Raw genomic sequence first — 19,526 nt, forward strand, 5'->3', positions numbered from 1 at the left:
AGAGTCAGATGCTTAATCAACTCAGCCACCCACATGCCCCATCAACAGCTTTCTTAATGTGCAATCTTAAGCTAACAAAAAGTCACTTAGAAATAATCTTCCATCCTTGGCCCAAGAACTGAGAACCAAGATCAATGGAACAGAATAGACAACCCAGAAATGGACCCACAAATGTATGGCCAACTAATCTTTGACAAAGCAGGAAAGAATATCCAATGGAATAAAGACAGTCTCCTCAGCAAGTGGTGCTGAGAAAACTGGACAGCGACATGCAGAAGAATGAACCTGGACCACTTTCTTACACCATACACAAAAATAAACTCAAAATGGATGAAAGACCTCAATGTAAGACAGGAAGTCATCAAAATCCTCGAGGAGAAAGCAGGCAAAAACCTCTTTGATCTTGCCTACAGCAACGTCTTACTCAACACATCTCCGGAGGCAAGGGAAACAAAAGCAAAAATGAACTACTGGGACCTCATCAAAATAAAAAGCTTTTGCACAGCTAAGGAAACAATCAGCAAAATTAAAAAGGCAGCCAACAGAATGGGAGAAGATATTTGCAAATGACATATCAGATAAAGGGTTAGTATCCCAAATCTATTAAGAACTTATCAAACCCAAAAAACAAATAATCCAGTGAAGAGATGGGCAAAAGACATGAATAGACGCTTCTCCAAAGAAGACATCCAGATGGCCAACCGACACATGAAAAAATGCTCAACATCACTCATCATCAAGGAAATACAAATCAAAACCACAATGAGATACCACCTCACACCTGTCAGAATGGCAAACATTAACAACTCAGGCAACAACAGATGTTGATGAGGATGCAGAGAAAGAGGATCTTTTTTGTACTGCTGGTGGGAATGCAAACTGGTGCAGCCACTCTGGAAAACAGTATGGAGGTTCCTCAAAAAACTAAAAATAGAACTACCCTACAACCCAGCAATCGCACTACTAGGCATTTTTCCAAGGGATATAGGTGTGCTGTTTCGAAGGGACACATGCACCCCCATGTTTATAGCAGCACTATCAACAATAGCCAAAGCATGGAAAAAGCCCAAATGTCCATCGATGGATGAATGGATAAAGACATGGTATATATATACAATGAAGCATTTTACTCGGCAATCAGAAAGAATGAAATCTTGCCATTTGCAACTACGTGGATGGAACTGGAGGGTATAATGCTAAGTGAAATTAGTCAGAGAGAGACAGAAATCCTATGACTTCACTCATATGAGGACTTTAAGAGACAAAACAGATGAACACAAGGGAAGGGAAACAAAAATAACATAAAAACAGGGCGGGGACAAAACAGAAGAGACTCATACATATGGAGAACAAACTGAGGGTTACGGGAGGGGTTGTGGGAGGGGGGATGGGCTAAATGGGTAAGGGCCACTAAGGAATCTACTTCTGAAATCATTGTTGCACTATATGCTAACTAATTTGGATGTAAATTTTAAAAAAATAAAAAAATAAAATTAAAAAAAAATAATCTTCCATCTTTAGATTATTTCTATTATCATTTGAATAAGATTACCATAAAACATCAATTCTTATGTAATTAGTTCTCCTGGCTTTAAAATAATAAATTCCTCATTTTGCTAAAATTGTAATTCTTCTAGCCTTTACATCACTTTAATTCTCCAGAAACTTTACTTTTTGGAACTTCTCAGAAAATTAGCTTTGGATGAAACTCAATCCCGAACTGTACTCCATAATCAATAACCTGGAAGGGCTTTATCAGGGGGATGGGTGGAGTGTATTTATTTAGTTACACCCACTTAGTTTCTAATTAGTAACTAACAAGATTAATAAGAGAAGCTTCCCATATATTCTTAAAATGGAGTTAACAGTGTCAGTGCTTTAGTTGAAGAACCAAAATGTATGAATGTATGTGTATATATGCACATATATGTGTACACAGATATGTAATATGTATAACATATAAAAATAAATAATATGAAAAAATATATTTATTAGTACATCACTAGCCCCTTAAATTTAAAATTTTTTAAATGTTTATTCATTTTTGAGAGCGAGAGAGCGCATGCACGTGTGCACACACAAGCGGGGGAGGGGCAGAGAGAGAGGGAGACACAGAATCCAAAGCAGGCTCCAGGCTCTGAGGTGTCAGCACAGAACCTGACACGGGGCTCGAACTCATGAACTGTTAGATTATGACCTGAGCTGAACTCACACGCTCCACCAACTGAGCCACCCAGGCACCCCATTAGCCACTTAAACTTTAGAAAAGGGAACTCATTCACCAGTGGTGGGGAATGTAAGCTGACACTTGGTTTCTGGAGGGCATTTTAACAATTTGTAGAAAAGTCTTGAGGTGTTTTCCTTTTACTTAAGAATTTTTCCGCTCCTGATGACTTACTCCGGAAAAGTCATCGTTAATATACATAAAAATGTAGTCAATGATATTTTCAGCAACACGGTTTAAAATAGTGGGAATAATCTAAATATATACATAGAGAGAGAAAGGACTCATTAACTATATTATGCTACATCCAAATGGTACAATCCTGTATCTATTAAAAAGAGGGTAGGTGAAAAAAAAATTAAAAAAAAAAAAAAAGGGGCGCCTGGGTGGCGCAGTCGGTTAAGCGTCCGACTTCAGCCAGGTCACGATCTCACGGTCCGTGAGTTCGAGCCCCGCGTCAGGCTCCGGGCTGATGGCTCAGAGCCTGGAGCCTGTTTCCGATTCTGTGTCTCCCTCTCTCTCTGCCCCTCCCCCGTTCATGCTCTGTCTCTCTCTGTCCCAAAAATAAATAAACGTTGAAAAAAAAAATTAAAAAAAAAAAGAGGGTAGGGGTGCCTGGGTGACTCAGTCGGTAGAGTGTCTGACTTCGGCTCAGGTCATGATCTCACAGTTCAGGCGTTCAAGCCTCAAGTCAGGCTCTGTGCTGACAGCTCAGAGCCTGGAGCCTGCTTCAGATTCTGTGGCTCCTTCTTTCTCTCTGCCCCTTCCCTGCTCAGTCTGTGTCTCTTTCTCTCAAAAATAAATAAAAATATTAAAAAAAAAAAAGGAGGGTAGAATATGTACTACCTTCATAGAATATTGATAAAGACATACAAATACACAATTATTAACCATTAATAATTACCAAATGTTTGTAGAATTCCAAAAGAAAAACATAGAATTACCCATAACTTTATCACCTAAGTGTTATTTTCATTTCTCAGTATTTTCTTACAAAATATGTATTAAATACATATTACAAGATATGTATGTCTTTTGCATACATATTTTACATAGTCATCACAGTACACCATAGTCATACTAAAGTACATAAACTTTAGTTTCTGATTTTCTAACTAAAAAGTTTAAAAACATTGGCCTTGATATTAAATGTAAATAAAGTTATTTTTAAGGGCTGAACCTTTTTCTATCAAGTTGATATATCCAAATTCAAGTATTTCACTTAATGATGAACATTTGGGACTCTAATTAAGGTTTTCCATTTTTCCTTTTAATAAAGTACACAAAAGGCTTCAGTCTTTCAATTATTCCCTTGGATAATTTACTTTGTAAATATTCAACAACATAATACTGAATTGACAATTTATCTTGTAAAAATATCCTCCAGTTTATAGGCACTCCCCCATTGCCAATTCAAGAGCTGACTCCTGCCTCAACTAATACCTAATTATAATCCCAGTAAATAGAAGGTACATAATAAATACTTGATGAGAGACAACAGAAAATTGCTATTGTATAATCAGGATAACTATTCTATTTTCTACTGCTTTTTTTGGCTTTCATTTTAAAGATTACTCCTCATCAACTTGATAGTATTATATATGGTTTTCACGTGTATTTAAGTTAATTTTTCTCCATAGTGCTTTCTAATAAACCAGAAACAGTTTCTAAAGCATGTTTCCTGTGACTATTGTTTTAGAGTACTTATTTTAACACACCAAAATGTTATAGAAAAAAAATGTCTCAAAAATTTACTTATTTCCCTAAGAATTCTATGTTAGCAATCTAAAATAAGAGAATATACAAGTTTGCTTATAGTATCTGCAACTTTCAAATGGTTTGGCAAATAATATATGTGAATATTATGTGAATAATATGTGAATAATATGAATAATATATGAATTCACTGTGCAACTCTCAAATTTTTTATAGGTTAGGTTTCATTCAAAATTAAAAAATGAGAGAAAGAATATTGCAAATTTACAGGTAAACATGAGAATTTTTTCCCCTGAATTTTAGCTCTTCTTGTGAAACACATACTTATTTGGTAAATATCAATATAGAAGAATAAGCACCAACTTAAATATGCCCTCCATTTACTTCAGTATAAAAGATACTTTGGGAAAAGACCTACCTGGCTGAGCTTTTCCATATGTGCTACCAAAAGGGGGAACCGGTGAACTAGTGTTGAGTCATTCTCTGTGCTAACTTGTTTAACAATTGATCGTAATAGTACTTCTCCATCATATGCAATAGGGAAGATGGAAGTCAGCTTAACAGAAGTGTGGCACAGAGCTGACATAACAGCTGCAAGCAATCGGCTACTTGAAGTCTTGAAGTTTGCTTCCTGGATATCCTTTAAAAAAAAAGAAAGATGAGCCCATCAAAGAAATATGGCATCAGTTTAATCCAAATGTTTGGATACACAAAAGTTAAACAATTTTTAAATCATACCAAAGTTTTCTAGCACTCATTTTAATTGTCTTGATATAGAATTTAATTACATCAATACTTTTAAACACAACTGTTTAAGTTACTATCCAATGAAGATGTAAAATTATTAAATATGGTCAAATATCAGCCTCCTATTCTCCATTCAATGAGTTTATATATCCTCAGAATCAGTCCTCTCTAGCACTATGCTCAAAGAATTACATCAAAAAGGCCCCAATCAGTATATATCTAAGACATGTCCAGTAACAAGCACTGAAACAATTTTCCTCAAATAATTACTGATTTAAATTATAATTCTGTGCAACTATAACATTTACTAATGGTAATGTAGCATAATGAATTACTATAATAAACATTTCACTAAGGTTACAAAATATGTCATCACATTATATATCTGTTCAGAAAATTAACAGCATACTTGTAAAATTTTGTAACAAAATATTAAAAACTTATCAAGACATGATATCCTAATTCACAAAAACTGTGTATACGTTACTTAGTTCATCAAACATCTGTACTACAAATTCAGGTTAACAGCAATATCCTATATGTTAAACCAACATTTGTTAATGCTAGCCTGTTCTGTAGCCAGTTCAGTAGTAAAGAAAACCATATGAGACTGGACAGGTTGAGAGAGTAAGTTGTGCACCAGTCCAGGCAATAACCTTATCTCAGGAAATTGAGTGGTAAAATACACTACTCTGCTATAGGTCATCAATGAACCTGGAGAACACTATGAGTGAAATAAGCCAGTTACAGCAAGCCAAAATACTGCATGATTCCACTTATATGCAGTGTCTGCTCACAGAAGCAGAGAAGAGTATGGATAGGATGAGGGGGAAATGGGGATCTGGTATTCAACAGGTATAAAGTTTCAGTTATGAAAGATGAGTAAGCACTAGTGATGTGTTATACAACATTGCATCTGCAGTTAACAATATCATACTGTATGCTCAAAATCTAAGAGGGAGATCTCATATTAAGTGTTTTTACCACAAAGAAATACATTTTTAATGACAAGAATAATAAATTCAGTATGTAAACAGCTAAAAAAACAGTAATAATAAAATAAAAACAAAGTTGCCTACCCCGATGTCATTCCTAGAATATCTTTCAAATAGGCTAGGATGCCCTGGTGATGACAGTGAACTTTCTTAGGGGAGGAGAAGGTGCTAGAATTTCCTCTACAATGCTGAATAGAAGTGGTGACAACAGTCACCTTGTGCCTTACTCCCAAGCTTAGAGGAGTATTCAGTATTTCACCATTAAGTTTGATATTAACTATGCATTTTTCTCTAGAGATCCTTTATAATCATAGCTTGAGGAAGTTTCCTTAAATCCTAGTTTGCATGGAAGTTTTCACCATTGAATAAGTGCCAATTTTGTCACATTTTCTGTATCTATTGAGACGATTATACAATTTCCCCAGTTTATTCAGTTAATATGGTGAATTACATTGAACTTTGAAAGTTTAACCTTGCATTTCCAAGAAAAACCCTACTTGGTGTGATATATTTTTTATATTGCTGGATTTGATTTGATAATATTGTTAAGAGTTTTTGCATCTATGTTTCTGAGTAAAATTTGTACTAATACGTTCTTTTAATATCTTTGTCAGGTTTTGGTATCAGTATAAGGCTAACTTGACAAAATCAGTTGGGAAATGTTGTCTCCTATGTCTTCTGAAAGAATTTGTAAAAGATTGATACTGTTTCAGGTTTGATAGAATTCACCAATAACAATATCTGGGTCTGGAGTTTTCTTTGTGGGAAAGTTTTTGATAATGAATTCAATGTTTTAATGAATAGAAAGCAATTCAGATTTTTATATTTCTTATTGTGCTAGTTTTGATTAAGCTATATTTTTCAAGAAATTTGTCTACTTTACCTAAAATTATAAGTTATTGGTATACAGCTGTTCAAAATATTCTTTTATCATTTTAATGTCTGTTTGGATCTATATTGATATTCGCTATTTCATTTTTGATAATGGCATTTTGTGTTTTTTCTTCATCTCTGGTCTCTCAATCAGACTTGCTATGAGTGTATTAGTTTGGTTTTAATTTTGAAGAACCAACTTTTGGTCAATTTTCTCTATTTTTACTTTACTGATTTCTGCTCTTATCTTTATTATTTCCTCCCAATATCTTTATTACTTTCTTCTTATTTTGGTTTGCTAATTCTTTCTGACTTCTTTAGGAAGAAACTTAGATCACTGATTTTAAACCTTTCTTCTTTGCTAGTATTATCATTTAAAGGTATACATTTCTTGGGGCACCTGGGTGGCTCAGTTGGCTAAGTGTCCAACTCTTGGTCTCAGCTCAGGTCATGATCTCACAATTTGTGGGATCAAGCCCCAAGTCGGGCTCCGTGCTGAGAGTGCAGTGCCTGCTTGGGATTCTCTCTCTCCCTCTCTCAAGATAAATAAATAAATATTTTAAAAAGTATAAATTTCCTTTAGCTACATCTCACAATTTCTGACATTATACTTTTATCTTTCAGTGCAAAATATTTTCAAGTTTCCTTTGGATTTCTTTGATTCACTGGTTACTTAGAATTATTGTCTATTTTCCATATATTTAGTGCTTTTCTCAATATATTTTGCTATTTATTTTAACTTTAGTCCTATTATGGTCTGAAAACTTTTAATTTTAATCTTGAAATTACTAAAACTTATTTTATGGCTTAGCATATGATCTATCTTTGTGAGCAAGATATGTATACTTGAAAATAACATGTGCACTTGACATTCTGTTTTATAAATGTCAGTAAAGCCAATGTGGTTGATAATGTTGTCCAGATCTTCTATTTCCTTACTGATTTTTCGGTTTAGTTGTTCTATTAATTGCTAACAGAGGAGTGTCGAAGTCTCCAACTATCACTGTGAATTTGTCTATTTCTCCCTTTAGTTCTGCCATTTTTTTGCCTCAAGCATTTTGAAACTGTGATTTGGGGCATACACATTTATGAGGCTTGTGGTTTCCTCATGAATGAATGATGTTAGCAAGCAAGTTCACTCACAGCTCTTTCTCCTGACCATTCTGCACATAAGGAGGCTGCAGGAGCTGCCCTTCTAGTGCTGTCCTTGCTCTTACACACTTGCTCACAACTATTCTTGCTCTTACGCACACATGCTTACTCAGATTCAAAAAGCAAATCAGCAACTGCACAATGTGCCTGTCAAGTTTACAAGTAAAAATGATAAAGCAAACAGAAAAAAAAATGTCTTTGAACTTTATTTAAGTCACATATACCAAACCAATGTCCTAATTTACCTTTTATAAAAGTTAGAAAGACTGAGGCAACAGCACTTTAAAGAGTATTAAGTAACATATCATATTTTCAACTAACATTTTACAAACTTAAATTACCTGATCCAGACAATTCAGCAGATCACAAAGGCAAGCCCACTGTAAGGCAGGAGTTGGGTAGAAAGAATGAAAACAGGCAGTAAAGGTATTATGACACTCTTGAAGGACAGCTTCTAGGAGACTCAAAGGTTGACTGAGATATCCTTGAGGATCATTATCCAACTTCACCATGCAGTGATCAACTCCTTCTGATAAAATTTTTCTTAACAAAGTTCTAGTTTTTCCAATACATTCTGCTAATTTGCTAGTTTCTTCCACAACTGCTTTTCCGGTAGCTTTGAGGGAACAAAGCAGATTGCTAATTAAATAGGATAATAAATATGGATGGAGACATTTAATATAATTCAAGTAATTTCCTATGTAACTAGAGATCACAAGTACTCATAACCTAGAGATGAAACAATTTAGAGATTAAATGCAGTCCAAAATTATTTCTTTTAAAAATCTAAGTAGGAAAAAAAAAATGACCCTGAAATATTGGTTTCAGCCTCTAAGTCCAAATGAGTTGTTCAAAAGTTTTCTATTTGACCAAATCTGTTTAAAATAATACTTTATTAGAGTAATTTTTAGCCTGACATGACTTTTTGTTATCAGCATAACATGTAATCTATTTTACTCTTCGTAAGTAAATATATAAAGGTCACAAAAGCTGACTTTCTCCCCTCATTTTTGGAGGTTAAAGGCAGCTGGGGATCTTAAATTCCTGGTTTTCCCATATAGACCTTCTCAATGTCTCAAATATTTTCTCCCTAAAGTCATTTAAAAAGAAGCTTCATACCTGATACTGGGTAAATTTCACACGTATAGACACGCAATAACCTCAGACAACAGGTACCCACAAAGCGCAGTCTCTCTAAATCTAGAAGTGTCGCTGTGAACTGGAATCCTTTTAATCCTCTAAGTTCTTCAACTCCTAAGACTAAGGTGGTCCAACTCCAGTGAAGAATGCTCAATAATGACTCAAAACATTCCTAATCCAGAATATGAAAAAACAGGTAACAGTTAGTTCAAATGATCCATAGGTTGAATCAAATGGAAAGATGGCATCAACTTCAAAACTTTATTTGAACTTTTTTACTGTGTTTTGATTAGTGCAAATAATAGACATTCTATTGGTTCATTTACCACATTACCATTAGGAGTACCTTTGAAGCTTGGCAAAAAAGGTACAGTAGTTAGGCATCTATAAAAACAACATTCTTCAATATTTGCCTATTTAAAAATACATTAAATTGTTTTTTAATGTTTATTTATTTTTGAGAGAGAGAGACAAGAGTGTGAGTGGGGGAAGGGCAGAGAGAGAGGGAGACACAGAATCCAAAGCAGGCTCCAGGCTCTGAGCTGTCAGTGCAGAGCCCAATGTGGAGCTTGAACTCACAAACTGTGAGATCACGACTAAAGTCAGACACTTAACTGAGTCACCCAGGCACCACTAAAAATACATTTTTAAACATTTTTTTTCAACGTTTTATTTATTATTTTTGGGACAGAGAGAGACAGAGCATGAACGGGGGAGGGGCAGAGAGAGAGGGAGACACAGAATCGGAAACAGGCTCCAGGTTCTGAGCCATCAGCCCAGAGCCCGACGCAGGGCTCGAACTCACGGACCGCGAGATGGTGACCTGGCTGAAGTTGGACGCTTAACCGACTGCGCCACCCAGGCGCCCCTAAAAATACATTTTTAAGTTTCCATGCTCTCAACCTATCTAGTTTATCATATAAGTAAGGAAAAAAATAAAAAATATTTACAAATCTATGTTTACTTGAAAGCAAAATTAAACTCTACGCTGTTGCTGTAGTATTGCATCTCTAGTTGTTCTGCAGTACTTAGTGTATCCTATGAAAATTTTAAAAAGATGCAAAATTTTATCATTACAAACAAGAAGGTTGTATAGCATACTGTATGAAAGACTAATAAGTTTGTGTATATATAAAAAATGGTCTGAAAGGATATACATCAAAATGTAAACAGTAGTTATATGGGGTAATAACAGAGTGACAGGGAAAGAACTTTAGGGTACTTTTAATATAGTTTTATCCCTACTCTACCCTATTCCAAACCAGGGATGTATACTAATCTTGTGATTTTAAAAAACTAATACAAAAAGGAAAAAAAAACATTCTCCCTATGCATTTTACCAACATGAAAGACTACTGACTACATTAATGAATCACATTCATATAGTGCCTTACAATTAAAAAAGCATTTTTGTATCCCTTATGTCAACAGAAATTCATACTGATGCTATCAGTTTATTTAAATAATTTGCATAAGAAGGCTCAACTAGTACAGGACAAGAACTTAACTCAGACTTCCCATGATCTCTCAATTACATCATGTTGGCTTTCCATTCTACACTAGTAACCCCAGTAATGTGGCATAGTTTTGAATGTAGAATGCAGATGGTCAAGTAGTTCAACAGAGCCCTGAGTTAAATATACAACTCTTCTACTTAGCTCCTCAAGCATTAGATTAGCACTTTTTAGTCAATTATCAGCCTTAACTTTTCCTTCACTTTCTCCTTCAGCACATGTATTCATACAAGATTTACTAGAAAACCCACCAGTTATTTCAGTTCATGTTTAAGTTCATGTTAAAGTCAGCCAACATCTCTATTTTCCCATTATTTAAAGTACATATTATTTATTCTTTGCCCTGGGATGTCAGTGCTAATCTAAAAACAAATCTGAGTTCATAAAACTATGTTGAGATAAACTCTCAGAAGGGTGGCTAACCGCCAAACATCAAAATGAAATGGAGCACTGGACAAAGAACCTGAAATTTTTAAAAAAATGGCTTACCACTGAGACAGTTCTTGCAAAAGATCTCTTTAAAATATGTACAGGTTCGCTGGTTTGCTGTTTGCCTTTTGAGGCACTACCATCACTGGTTGGAAGTCTGAAAGTAGCAGATACACATAAATTTATGTTAGAAGGTCCAACGACACTTTTCAAAATATACATTTTTGAAATAGCAAAATATGCTATTAAATATTAAGTGCTATATAATTAAAACATCATTTAATCAGTGTACCCAGAAGTAGTCCAAGGAACTTGCTATGTTCATAATGCTATATATTACAAATACTAACTGTAATAAATTGCATAAAAACAAACAAAAATCCCTTCCTGGGAAAAGTGAGGTTTAAACCACCTCGATTTTTAAAAGTGATTACTAGGAAAGGAAGACATAAGAGACAGTTACTGCTCTAGAGGTGTTTCTTTAGATTTTTTACTACTCAAGGAATGACATTTTTTTCTAGCAAGGGTTACCTATTTGAATTCTTCATTCTAAAAATTGAGTAATTATTGAGTAAATTATTGAGTTTAGAAACAGGTAGGCAGATACATAGGCATATGCTTCCATAAATGTCTCAAATACCATAAAGTAATTAAAATTCTTAAATAATGTTACAAATATAATAAGTACTATCACATGGACAAGTTACTGTTTCATACTTCAAAAGTGGAAACTTTTAGCAGAAGGGATTTTCTAATTCATTCCATCACAAGACAAACAGGAAACACAAAACAGCAGCAAATCAATCAGGCCTGCATCTGAAATCCCTATCGAACACCCCAATATCATTTCTCTAAGACAAATTTTTATTACTTTATAATATTCTGAAATAGCTATGAAAATCTACAGATTAAAATACTGTTAATGGCATAATACAGATAGTCTGAGTCATGAGGTAAAGTTTCAAATCATGCTCAAAGTAGAAAATGTTTAAAAATATACAAAATATTAAATTAAGTGTTTTTGTTAAAAGTAGCTATATTTCTTCTGGTATGTTATAGTTTTCTGAGTGCTTCAAGTGATTTCTCTCATTATGTCATATATTTTATAGTATCCTAGCTCATTATAACAGAGGAACAAACCATATTAATTCACTGTAAATATGCTAAATACCTGTATAATAATTGAGGTATCTGACCAGCATTAACATCTGTACCATTATTTGATTTCTTTGAACTCTTAAATTGGAAAACAACCCTAAGAAGAGAAAAAATAACAATGACACCAAAAAACAACATGATTCGAGATTCATGAAAGAAAATAAGAAATCTGACAATTGCCTTTTCAAATATATGTTAATGCACAGAGATCCATTCTTTAAGAAAAAAACCTACAAGTAAAAAGGAATTGTTTTTATTCTGGTTCAAGCTCTGAGTGGCTTAAGGAATAAAATGAAGGAAATGAACCTGATCAGGCAGCCATGGGTAAGCGGCAGGTCCCTCCAGCTCAACTTTAACCAGAACAATAAGCTAGTAACAAAATACTTCAACTTACAGTTTAAAATGTGCTCAACCACACACATGATACCTTCTATTTAAAGCAGCTTTAAACTGCTGTGATACTCCAAAGTTCAATGAACTGCATGTGGAATCATGAGGTCTAGGACCAAGGCAGTCTCCCTGGTGCTAACACGTAATCTTACAGTAAGTAGAAAGGGATACATTACAGCTGACTTGATTCTTCTATGGCATTCTACTTGAACATTCAGGAACAAAGATTTCACCTCTTACATTAGTCTGTTCTGTTTCTGGTCAGCTCTGTTATGAATAGAACATAACTATTTGAAATATACTGTTACATAACTTTCACTCATGCTCAAGAAGAGTAAGAGTAAACTGAATTTCTCTTCTAAGTAATGGTCCTTCCAAACACACAAAATCAGAGTACTGAGAATAAAGAAGGATGGAGTTAGAGTCAAGAGATTCCAGGTCTAGATTTGGTTCTGCCACACAGCAGCGATATGATGTGAAGCAAATCACTTCACTTTCTGTCTCTCTATTCCCCTGAGAGGAAAACAGGGCTAATAATGGCTTCACGTAATTGTTGAGGCCATCAAATGAGAATATAGATATGAAAGTATTTTATAAACTTAAAAATGCTCTATATATGAAATTTAAGCAGTAAATTTCCCTACATTTTATTAAAACTGTACCATCTCATATTGCCAAAGTTCTGCAATTTATAAACTGCTTTCATAAGAACTATCAAACTGCACAGCAAGTATTTATTCCTTTTTTTATGGTTTCCAAATTCCTCATTTACCTTGCCACTTTATATAATTTCTAACTGATAATAAGTTCTTAAACAATATAACACCCAGAAATACATACAAACGACAAATGGCAAGAGCAAAGAATAGCAGTCCTATTGTCTCCCTGTTCTGTCTAGACCTTAAATTTGGTATGAGATCACATAAACTTAAATGTTTGGCAGTCATATTATATTCTAGTCTTACTAACATTTTTACCTTACCGAAAGACCTCTGAGCTTTTAAAACAATATTCCACTAACAAAAATGAGAGCTGCTTAAGTAATACTTAAACATTCTGCTTACCCGTCATCTGTGGTAATAGAAGCTTGTCCATGAGATCCACAGTCACTGCTGGGTCCAGACACTCGAGCCCATGCTACATACCACCATCCAGCTTGCAAGAGAACTGGCTCATCAAACATCATTGCATACTTTTCTCTGAGAGAAAAATTAGTGAGTCAAAGACAATGCCTTTGCCCTGCTACATGCATGTGTTTATTGGTTTTATTTATTATTAAAAAAATTTTTTTAATGTTTATTTATTTTTAAGAGGCAGAGAGAGACAAAATGTGAATGGGGGAGAGGCAGAGAGAGAGGGAGACACAGAATCCGAAGCAGGCTCCAGGCTCCAAGCTGTTGGTACAGAGCCCGACGTGGGGCTTGAACTCACCAGCTGTAAGATCGTGACCTGAGCCAGTCAGACGCTCAACTGACCGAGCCACCCAGGCACCCTGCATTTATTGGTTTTAAATCCTTTATAAACAAAGCATGAAATACATTGTATAATATTCTTATTAAACATCATTAAAAACCTTCTATTTAAAAAAGTCTGGGGGCGCCAGGGTGGCTCACTCGGTTAACCATTCAACTCTGCATTTCAGTTCAGGTCATGATCTCACTGTGAGTCTGAGCCCTGCATCAGGTTCTGCACTGACATGTTGAGCCTGCTTGGAATTCATTCTCTCTCTCTCTCCCTCTCTCTCTCTCTCTCTCCCTCTCTCTGCCCTTCCCCCACCCTCTCTCAAAGTAAATAAATAGAGGCACCTGGGTAACTCAATCGGTTAAGCATCTGACTTCGGCTCAGGTCATGATCTCACAGCTCGTGGGTTTGAGCCCCGTGTTGAGCTCAGTGCTGACAGCTCAGAGCCTGGAGCCTGCTTCGAATTCTGTGTGTGTGTGTGTGTGTGTGTGTGTGTGTGTGTGTGTCTGCGTCTCCCCCACTTGCACTCTCTCTCTCTCTCAAAAATAAACATTAAAAATAAATAAACTTAAAAATAAAAGTCTAAAAAAAAAAAGAGTGCATACATGCACTCCAATGTTCATGGTAGCACTACCGACAATAGCCAAAGTATGGAAAGAGTCCAAATGTCCATCAACTGACGAACAGATAAAGAGGATTATTAGTCATTGATCAAAAAGAATGAAATCTTGCCATTTGCAACAGCATGGATGGAACTAGACTGTATTATGCATGCTAAGAGAAGTAGTCAGAGAAAGACAATATCATATGATTTCACTCATATGTGGAATTTAAGAAACAAAAGAGATGAACAGAGGGGAAGGGATGCAAAAATAAGATAAAAACAGAGAGGGAGACACACCCCAAGAGACCCTTAAATACAGAGAAGAAACTGAGGGTTGCTGGAGAGGAGGAGGGTGGAGGAACAGGTTAAATGGGAGATGGGCATTAAGGAGGAACTTGTTGGGATGAAAACTGGGTTTTATATGTAAGTGATGAATCACCAAATTCTACTCCTGTAATCATTATTACACTATATGTTAACTAACTTGGATTTAAATGAAAATAATAATAAAAAATTTTTTGAAAAAAGAAGAAAAAATTAAAGGAAGACGAAAAAAAAGGTGTCTGGCTGGCTCAGTTAAAAAAGCACGCAACTCTTTTTTTTTTTTTTTTTTAATTTTTTTTTTTTTTTTCAAAAAAAGCACGCAACTCTTGATCTCAGAGTTGTGACTTTGAGCCCCATGTTGGGTATAGAGATCACTGAAATAAATAAACACACAAATAAACAAAAAAAAAAGTCAGAAAAAAATTAAAAAGTCTTGACAATAACACACAAATAATAATAGTCATTGGTGTTGTGGTGATGACACCCCTCAACCTTGAATTCTACAACTTGCTTAAATGTTATAAAACTTTCATATTAAAATAACACAAAATCTTTTAATTGTTGTTAAAAACAAACAAACAAACCATGCCAGTGTCATTGGAAAATGAAACTCTGAATTTTAGTTTTAAAGTTCATTTATTTAAGTCAAGTTTTTTCAGAGGTAGCATGTTAAGAAAATGGTTTTGGAGTCAGATGGCCAGAATTCAAGGCTCAGCTTCACAACACTAGTTGTGTGACCTTGGGCAAATTATTACACCCTCTCTGTGACTCAGTTTCTTCATCTGAAAATAGGGATGAAGATGAGGTCTAGATCACAGGATTGTTCTGAGGACTGAGCAAATTCAAATAAAGTGTTGGAACTGTGCCCGTCACATAGTAACTACACAAAATATTTTACTAAAATAGAAGGAGAAAGCATGTATATAAATAAGGACATCTGATAAAGATACACACAAGTTTTAGTTCCAGGTAATGGAGTATAGTGGTTGTAGCTGGGAAACTGGGATAGAAAAAAGAATCAAGGGTATTTGAGGAAGGGGACAAATTCACACACTGTAGAGGTATGAAGGTACACAACAGCGCCTGAAAATGACAGGGGGTCCAGTCGGGTTAAAGCATTAAGACAGATAAAAACGATTAGTAGGAAGTAAGTTAAAAAAGATGCTATTAATGATTATGGAAGTCCTTTAATGCTAGCTGTAGGAACCTGGGCTTTGTTAGTCGGCAAATAAATACACTCTACATGATTCTCTATATGTGAAACAATATTATTTTTGTCCCATAATTACATGTTCAAAAATAAATGCTAAATGACAATGGCATCTTAAGGCTTTGTTAAAAATTAATCAATTAACTTTTCCTGATCTTCATTTTTTGTCACATAAAATATGACTGAAAAGTATCTCCTGCCATTGGTAAATGCCTGAAGTGAAAAAACAGTCAGAATTTTCTTTAAGTTTGCTGTTTTGTTCTCAAAGTACGTATCTGTTAAAAGCAGACTCAATGCCTTACTACCATTTTCAGAAATCACATTTTCACTAGCAAAAAGCTCACGTATGACACACAGGTTTTAACGTAACTATCACTGGGAAGAAGTATACTATTATTATTTTGAAGTTCAATTTATTCTCTTTCACACCATAATATTCCCTGATTCAAATCACTAACTTGCCATAACATAGTGTTGGAGATATTCCGTGGCATTATACAGAGAGGACTGATAAAATCTAAGTCTCTTCTTACTTAATGAAGCTTTATAAATAAACATCTGGATTCTGGTAACCTCCTAAGAGGTTTCAGTAAAAGCTGGCCACCACCCCAAGCATGTTACAAATAAGCACATACTATAGGCATGGTGTTAGGGCACACAGGTGATTGGACTTCTGGCCTTCTCTATTTCATACTATATACATGCTCCAGGTAGTAAATAATTGTATCACATCACTGGAAAGCTAGCACAGTAGCTGTTCTCTAAGGGATGCATGAAAGCAAAGGTATATAAAATATATGTATAGTTTCATCCAATCTTCAATGGAGAAATAATTTATAAAATACAAATAGGGAAAATACTGTTAGTTTTAATGCAGCTCTGTTAAATGCAACACTTATACACAATTTAATATCTCAAGCATCTTATCACGGATTATTTAAAACATCCTTTTCATGTTTGTTTCTTCACTTACAATGAATTTTTCATATTAAGTATGTAAGGATGATGCTGAGTAATTGGGAAATCATTACCTGGCAGCACAGTCATAAGCCAACACATCAGTCTCTGCAAGAAGGTCTCCATCGGTTTCATGATCTCCTCCATCAGGACCCAACTCGAACAGCTGGGGAAAGGAGAAAAAACACATCGTTTCTAGTCTGTCATTCAATCATGCAAACCTGCTGAATAATGTGTTTATAATTTTGTGTGTTTCCATAAATGTGCTGGACACTGCAGAATGTAAAAATGAGAATGCATGCTTTTCTTTTTGAGTTTTACTGATTTATTTTGAGAGAGCGAGAGAGCATGGGGGAGGGGCAGAGAGAGAAGGAGAGAGAAAATCCCAAGCAGGTTCCATGCTGTCAGCACAGAGCTCAACATGGAGATCGATCCCATGAACTGTGAGATCATTACCTCAGCTGAAATCAAGAGTTGGATGCTTAACCGACTGAGCCACCCAGGTGCCTCAGAATGCCTGCTTTTTTAATGTTGAATACACAAACCTACACATTTAAATTTAGAAACTCATGGCCTATATTAATTTCAGTTTATTTATATATTCATCTATTTATAGTAAATGCTCCAAGTTCTTCTGTACCAAATATAAACATCTGAAGGAGGTGAAAGAATTCAACCAATGTATTGTATCTAAGTGAGCTTCCAAGGAGAAAGAATTTTGCTTCAACACGTACAAGCTGTGAGATATGGGACATGGTTTCCTCATGCATAAAAGGAAAATGGACACTAACAGTGCCTACTTCATAGTAATTGTGAGAATTACATGAAATAATACTCATGGAGCATTTAGAAAAATACGCAGCAAAAAGGCTAGAAAAATTTTAGCTATGGAGAGAGAGAGGAATAATAGAAGATAAGGATCCTTAAAATAGTTCAAAGTAATATGGCACAGGAATAGGAGAGATGAAGAGAATGAAATAAAATGGGTATAAAACAAGGGGAGGAGGACCAGAAAGTCTGAGGAAAGGATAAGAGAGAAGATATCAAAGATGAAAAGTTATGAAATTAAGTGAAAATAAAGGAGAATTATTAGGAAGAGATCTTTTTTCTTCAAAAATGGACCAACACATATAAAAAAAAACCCTCATTTCTCTGGAGAATTATATAGCAGGTAAACTACAAAAACACTAAGGAGGAAGAGACGGGAGCATTAAAACTTACTGGATAATTACTATGCTAGATGTCTCATTTTATCAATTATATGCTAATAATTTGAAAATCTTTCTCCAGTTCAGATCTTGTTCTCAACAGCCACTGCATTCCTCTCCTACAGCTGGACCTCACTAGTTCTAAAATGAGTCACTCCCCTTCTCCCCTGCCTTCCCCGTTCTGATTATCACTCACCTACTCACTCAGATAAAAAATCTGGAATAATCCTTTTTCCCGTATCTTTCTGCCATCACTACATCTATTCTATTGCTGGTACCATAGCTTGTCAGTTCACGCATGCTCACTGTTACTAGCTAGAACTCATCAGTCTTCTTATCTCCATTCTCTCCTTGCTCTGGCCCATTTCCACAAGGGTTCCATAAACCACAAGCATTCTGGTTTTTTTTTAATGATCCTTAGTACTCTGTAAAATGAATATTTGATTAGAATATTTCTGTAATCTATAATTTTTCAGTGGTTTCTCATTCCCTGCTTTGTATGTAGCATAACATAAAGGTCCTTGGGGCGCCTGGGTGGCGCAGTCGGTTAAGTGTCCGACTTCAGCCAGGTCACGATCTCGCGGTCCGTGAGTTCGAGCCCCGCGTCGGGCTCTGGGCTGATGGCTCAGAGCCTGGAGCCTGTTTCGGATTCTGTGTCTCCCTCTCTCTCTGCCCCTCCCCCGTTCTTGCTCTGTCTCTCTCTGTCCCAAAAATAAATAAACGTTGAAAAAAAAAAATTAAAAAAAAAATTAAAAAAAGGTCCTTAATGATTTCCCCCTTATGTTCGACAAATATTTCTCAACACATACTGTGTAGTGTCCTAAGAACGGCCAAGGCCACACAGGTGAAAACAATGCAAATAAAAAAATGGGGTAATTGGGAGTTAAATTTGTGGTAAGGGAGAGGATTGTTTAAAAAAATTTTTTTTAACGTTTATTTATTTTTGAGACAGAGAGAGACACAGCATGAACGGGGGAGGGGCAGAGAGAGAGGGAGACACAGAATCGGAAGCAAGCTCCAGGCTCTGAGCCATCAGCCCAGAGCCCAGCGTGGGGCTCGAACTCACGGACCGCGAGATCGTGACCTGAGCTGAAGTCGGGCGCTTAACCGACTGAGCCACCCAGGGGCCCCGGGAGAGGATTGTTTTAAATAGGCTCACCAGAGAATCAAGACCTGAATACAATGAGGAAGTGATCCACGGAGGTACTAAAGAGTTGCAGTCAGCAGAAGTAGCCAGTGTAAAAGTCCTGAGGTTTCACTATACCTGGCACGTCTGAGGAACAACAGCAGGCCACTGTGGCTGGATTAGAGCGAGACAGCTAGTATAATATAAGGTCAGAGTGATAATGGCAGGCAGTTCTATGGTGCTTTGTGGGCCCTCCTAAGGCCTGTAGCTTTTAATCTAATCCTAGAAGACACTGCAG

The 19,526-nt window shown here is 35.7% G+C and overlaps 1 protein-coding gene across 6 annotated transcripts in view; it reads right to left on the reverse strand.

Moving 5' to 3' along the window:
- The window catches only part of MYCBP2 (MYC binding protein 2), a 283,903-nt gene that overhangs the window by 131,470 nt on the left and 132,907 nt on the right, over positions 1–19,526 (reverse strand). For all 6 annotated transcript variants that reach the window (XM_047080835.1, XM_047080826.1, XM_047080807.1 and 3 more), the window contains exons 27-33: positions 16,969–17,060; positions 13,403–13,537; positions 11,962–12,045; positions 10,851–10,947; positions 8,827–9,019; positions 8,049–8,323; positions 4,359–4,580 (exon numbers count right to left, since the gene is read on the reverse strand). In XM_047080835.1, coding sequence (XP_046936791.1) covers positions 4,359–4,580; positions 8,049–8,323; positions 8,827–9,019; positions 10,851–10,947; positions 11,962–12,045; positions 13,403–13,537; positions 16,969–17,060 — 1,098 coding nt within the window. The remainder of the gene's footprint in view (positions 1–4,358; positions 4,581–8,048; positions 8,324–8,826; positions 9,020–10,850; positions 10,948–11,961; positions 12,046–13,402; positions 13,538–16,968; positions 17,061–19,526) is intronic.

The sequence above is a fragment of the Lynx rufus genome, unplaced genomic scaffold (genome assembly GCF_022079265.1).
Source record: "Lynx rufus isolate CCGP_SWC_20201006 ecotype Redwood Valley unplaced genomic scaffold, mLynRuf1.p SCAF_1, whole genome shotgun sequence".
NCBI classification, from domain to species: Eukaryota; Metazoa; Chordata; class Mammalia; order Carnivora; family Felidae; genus Lynx; species Lynx rufus.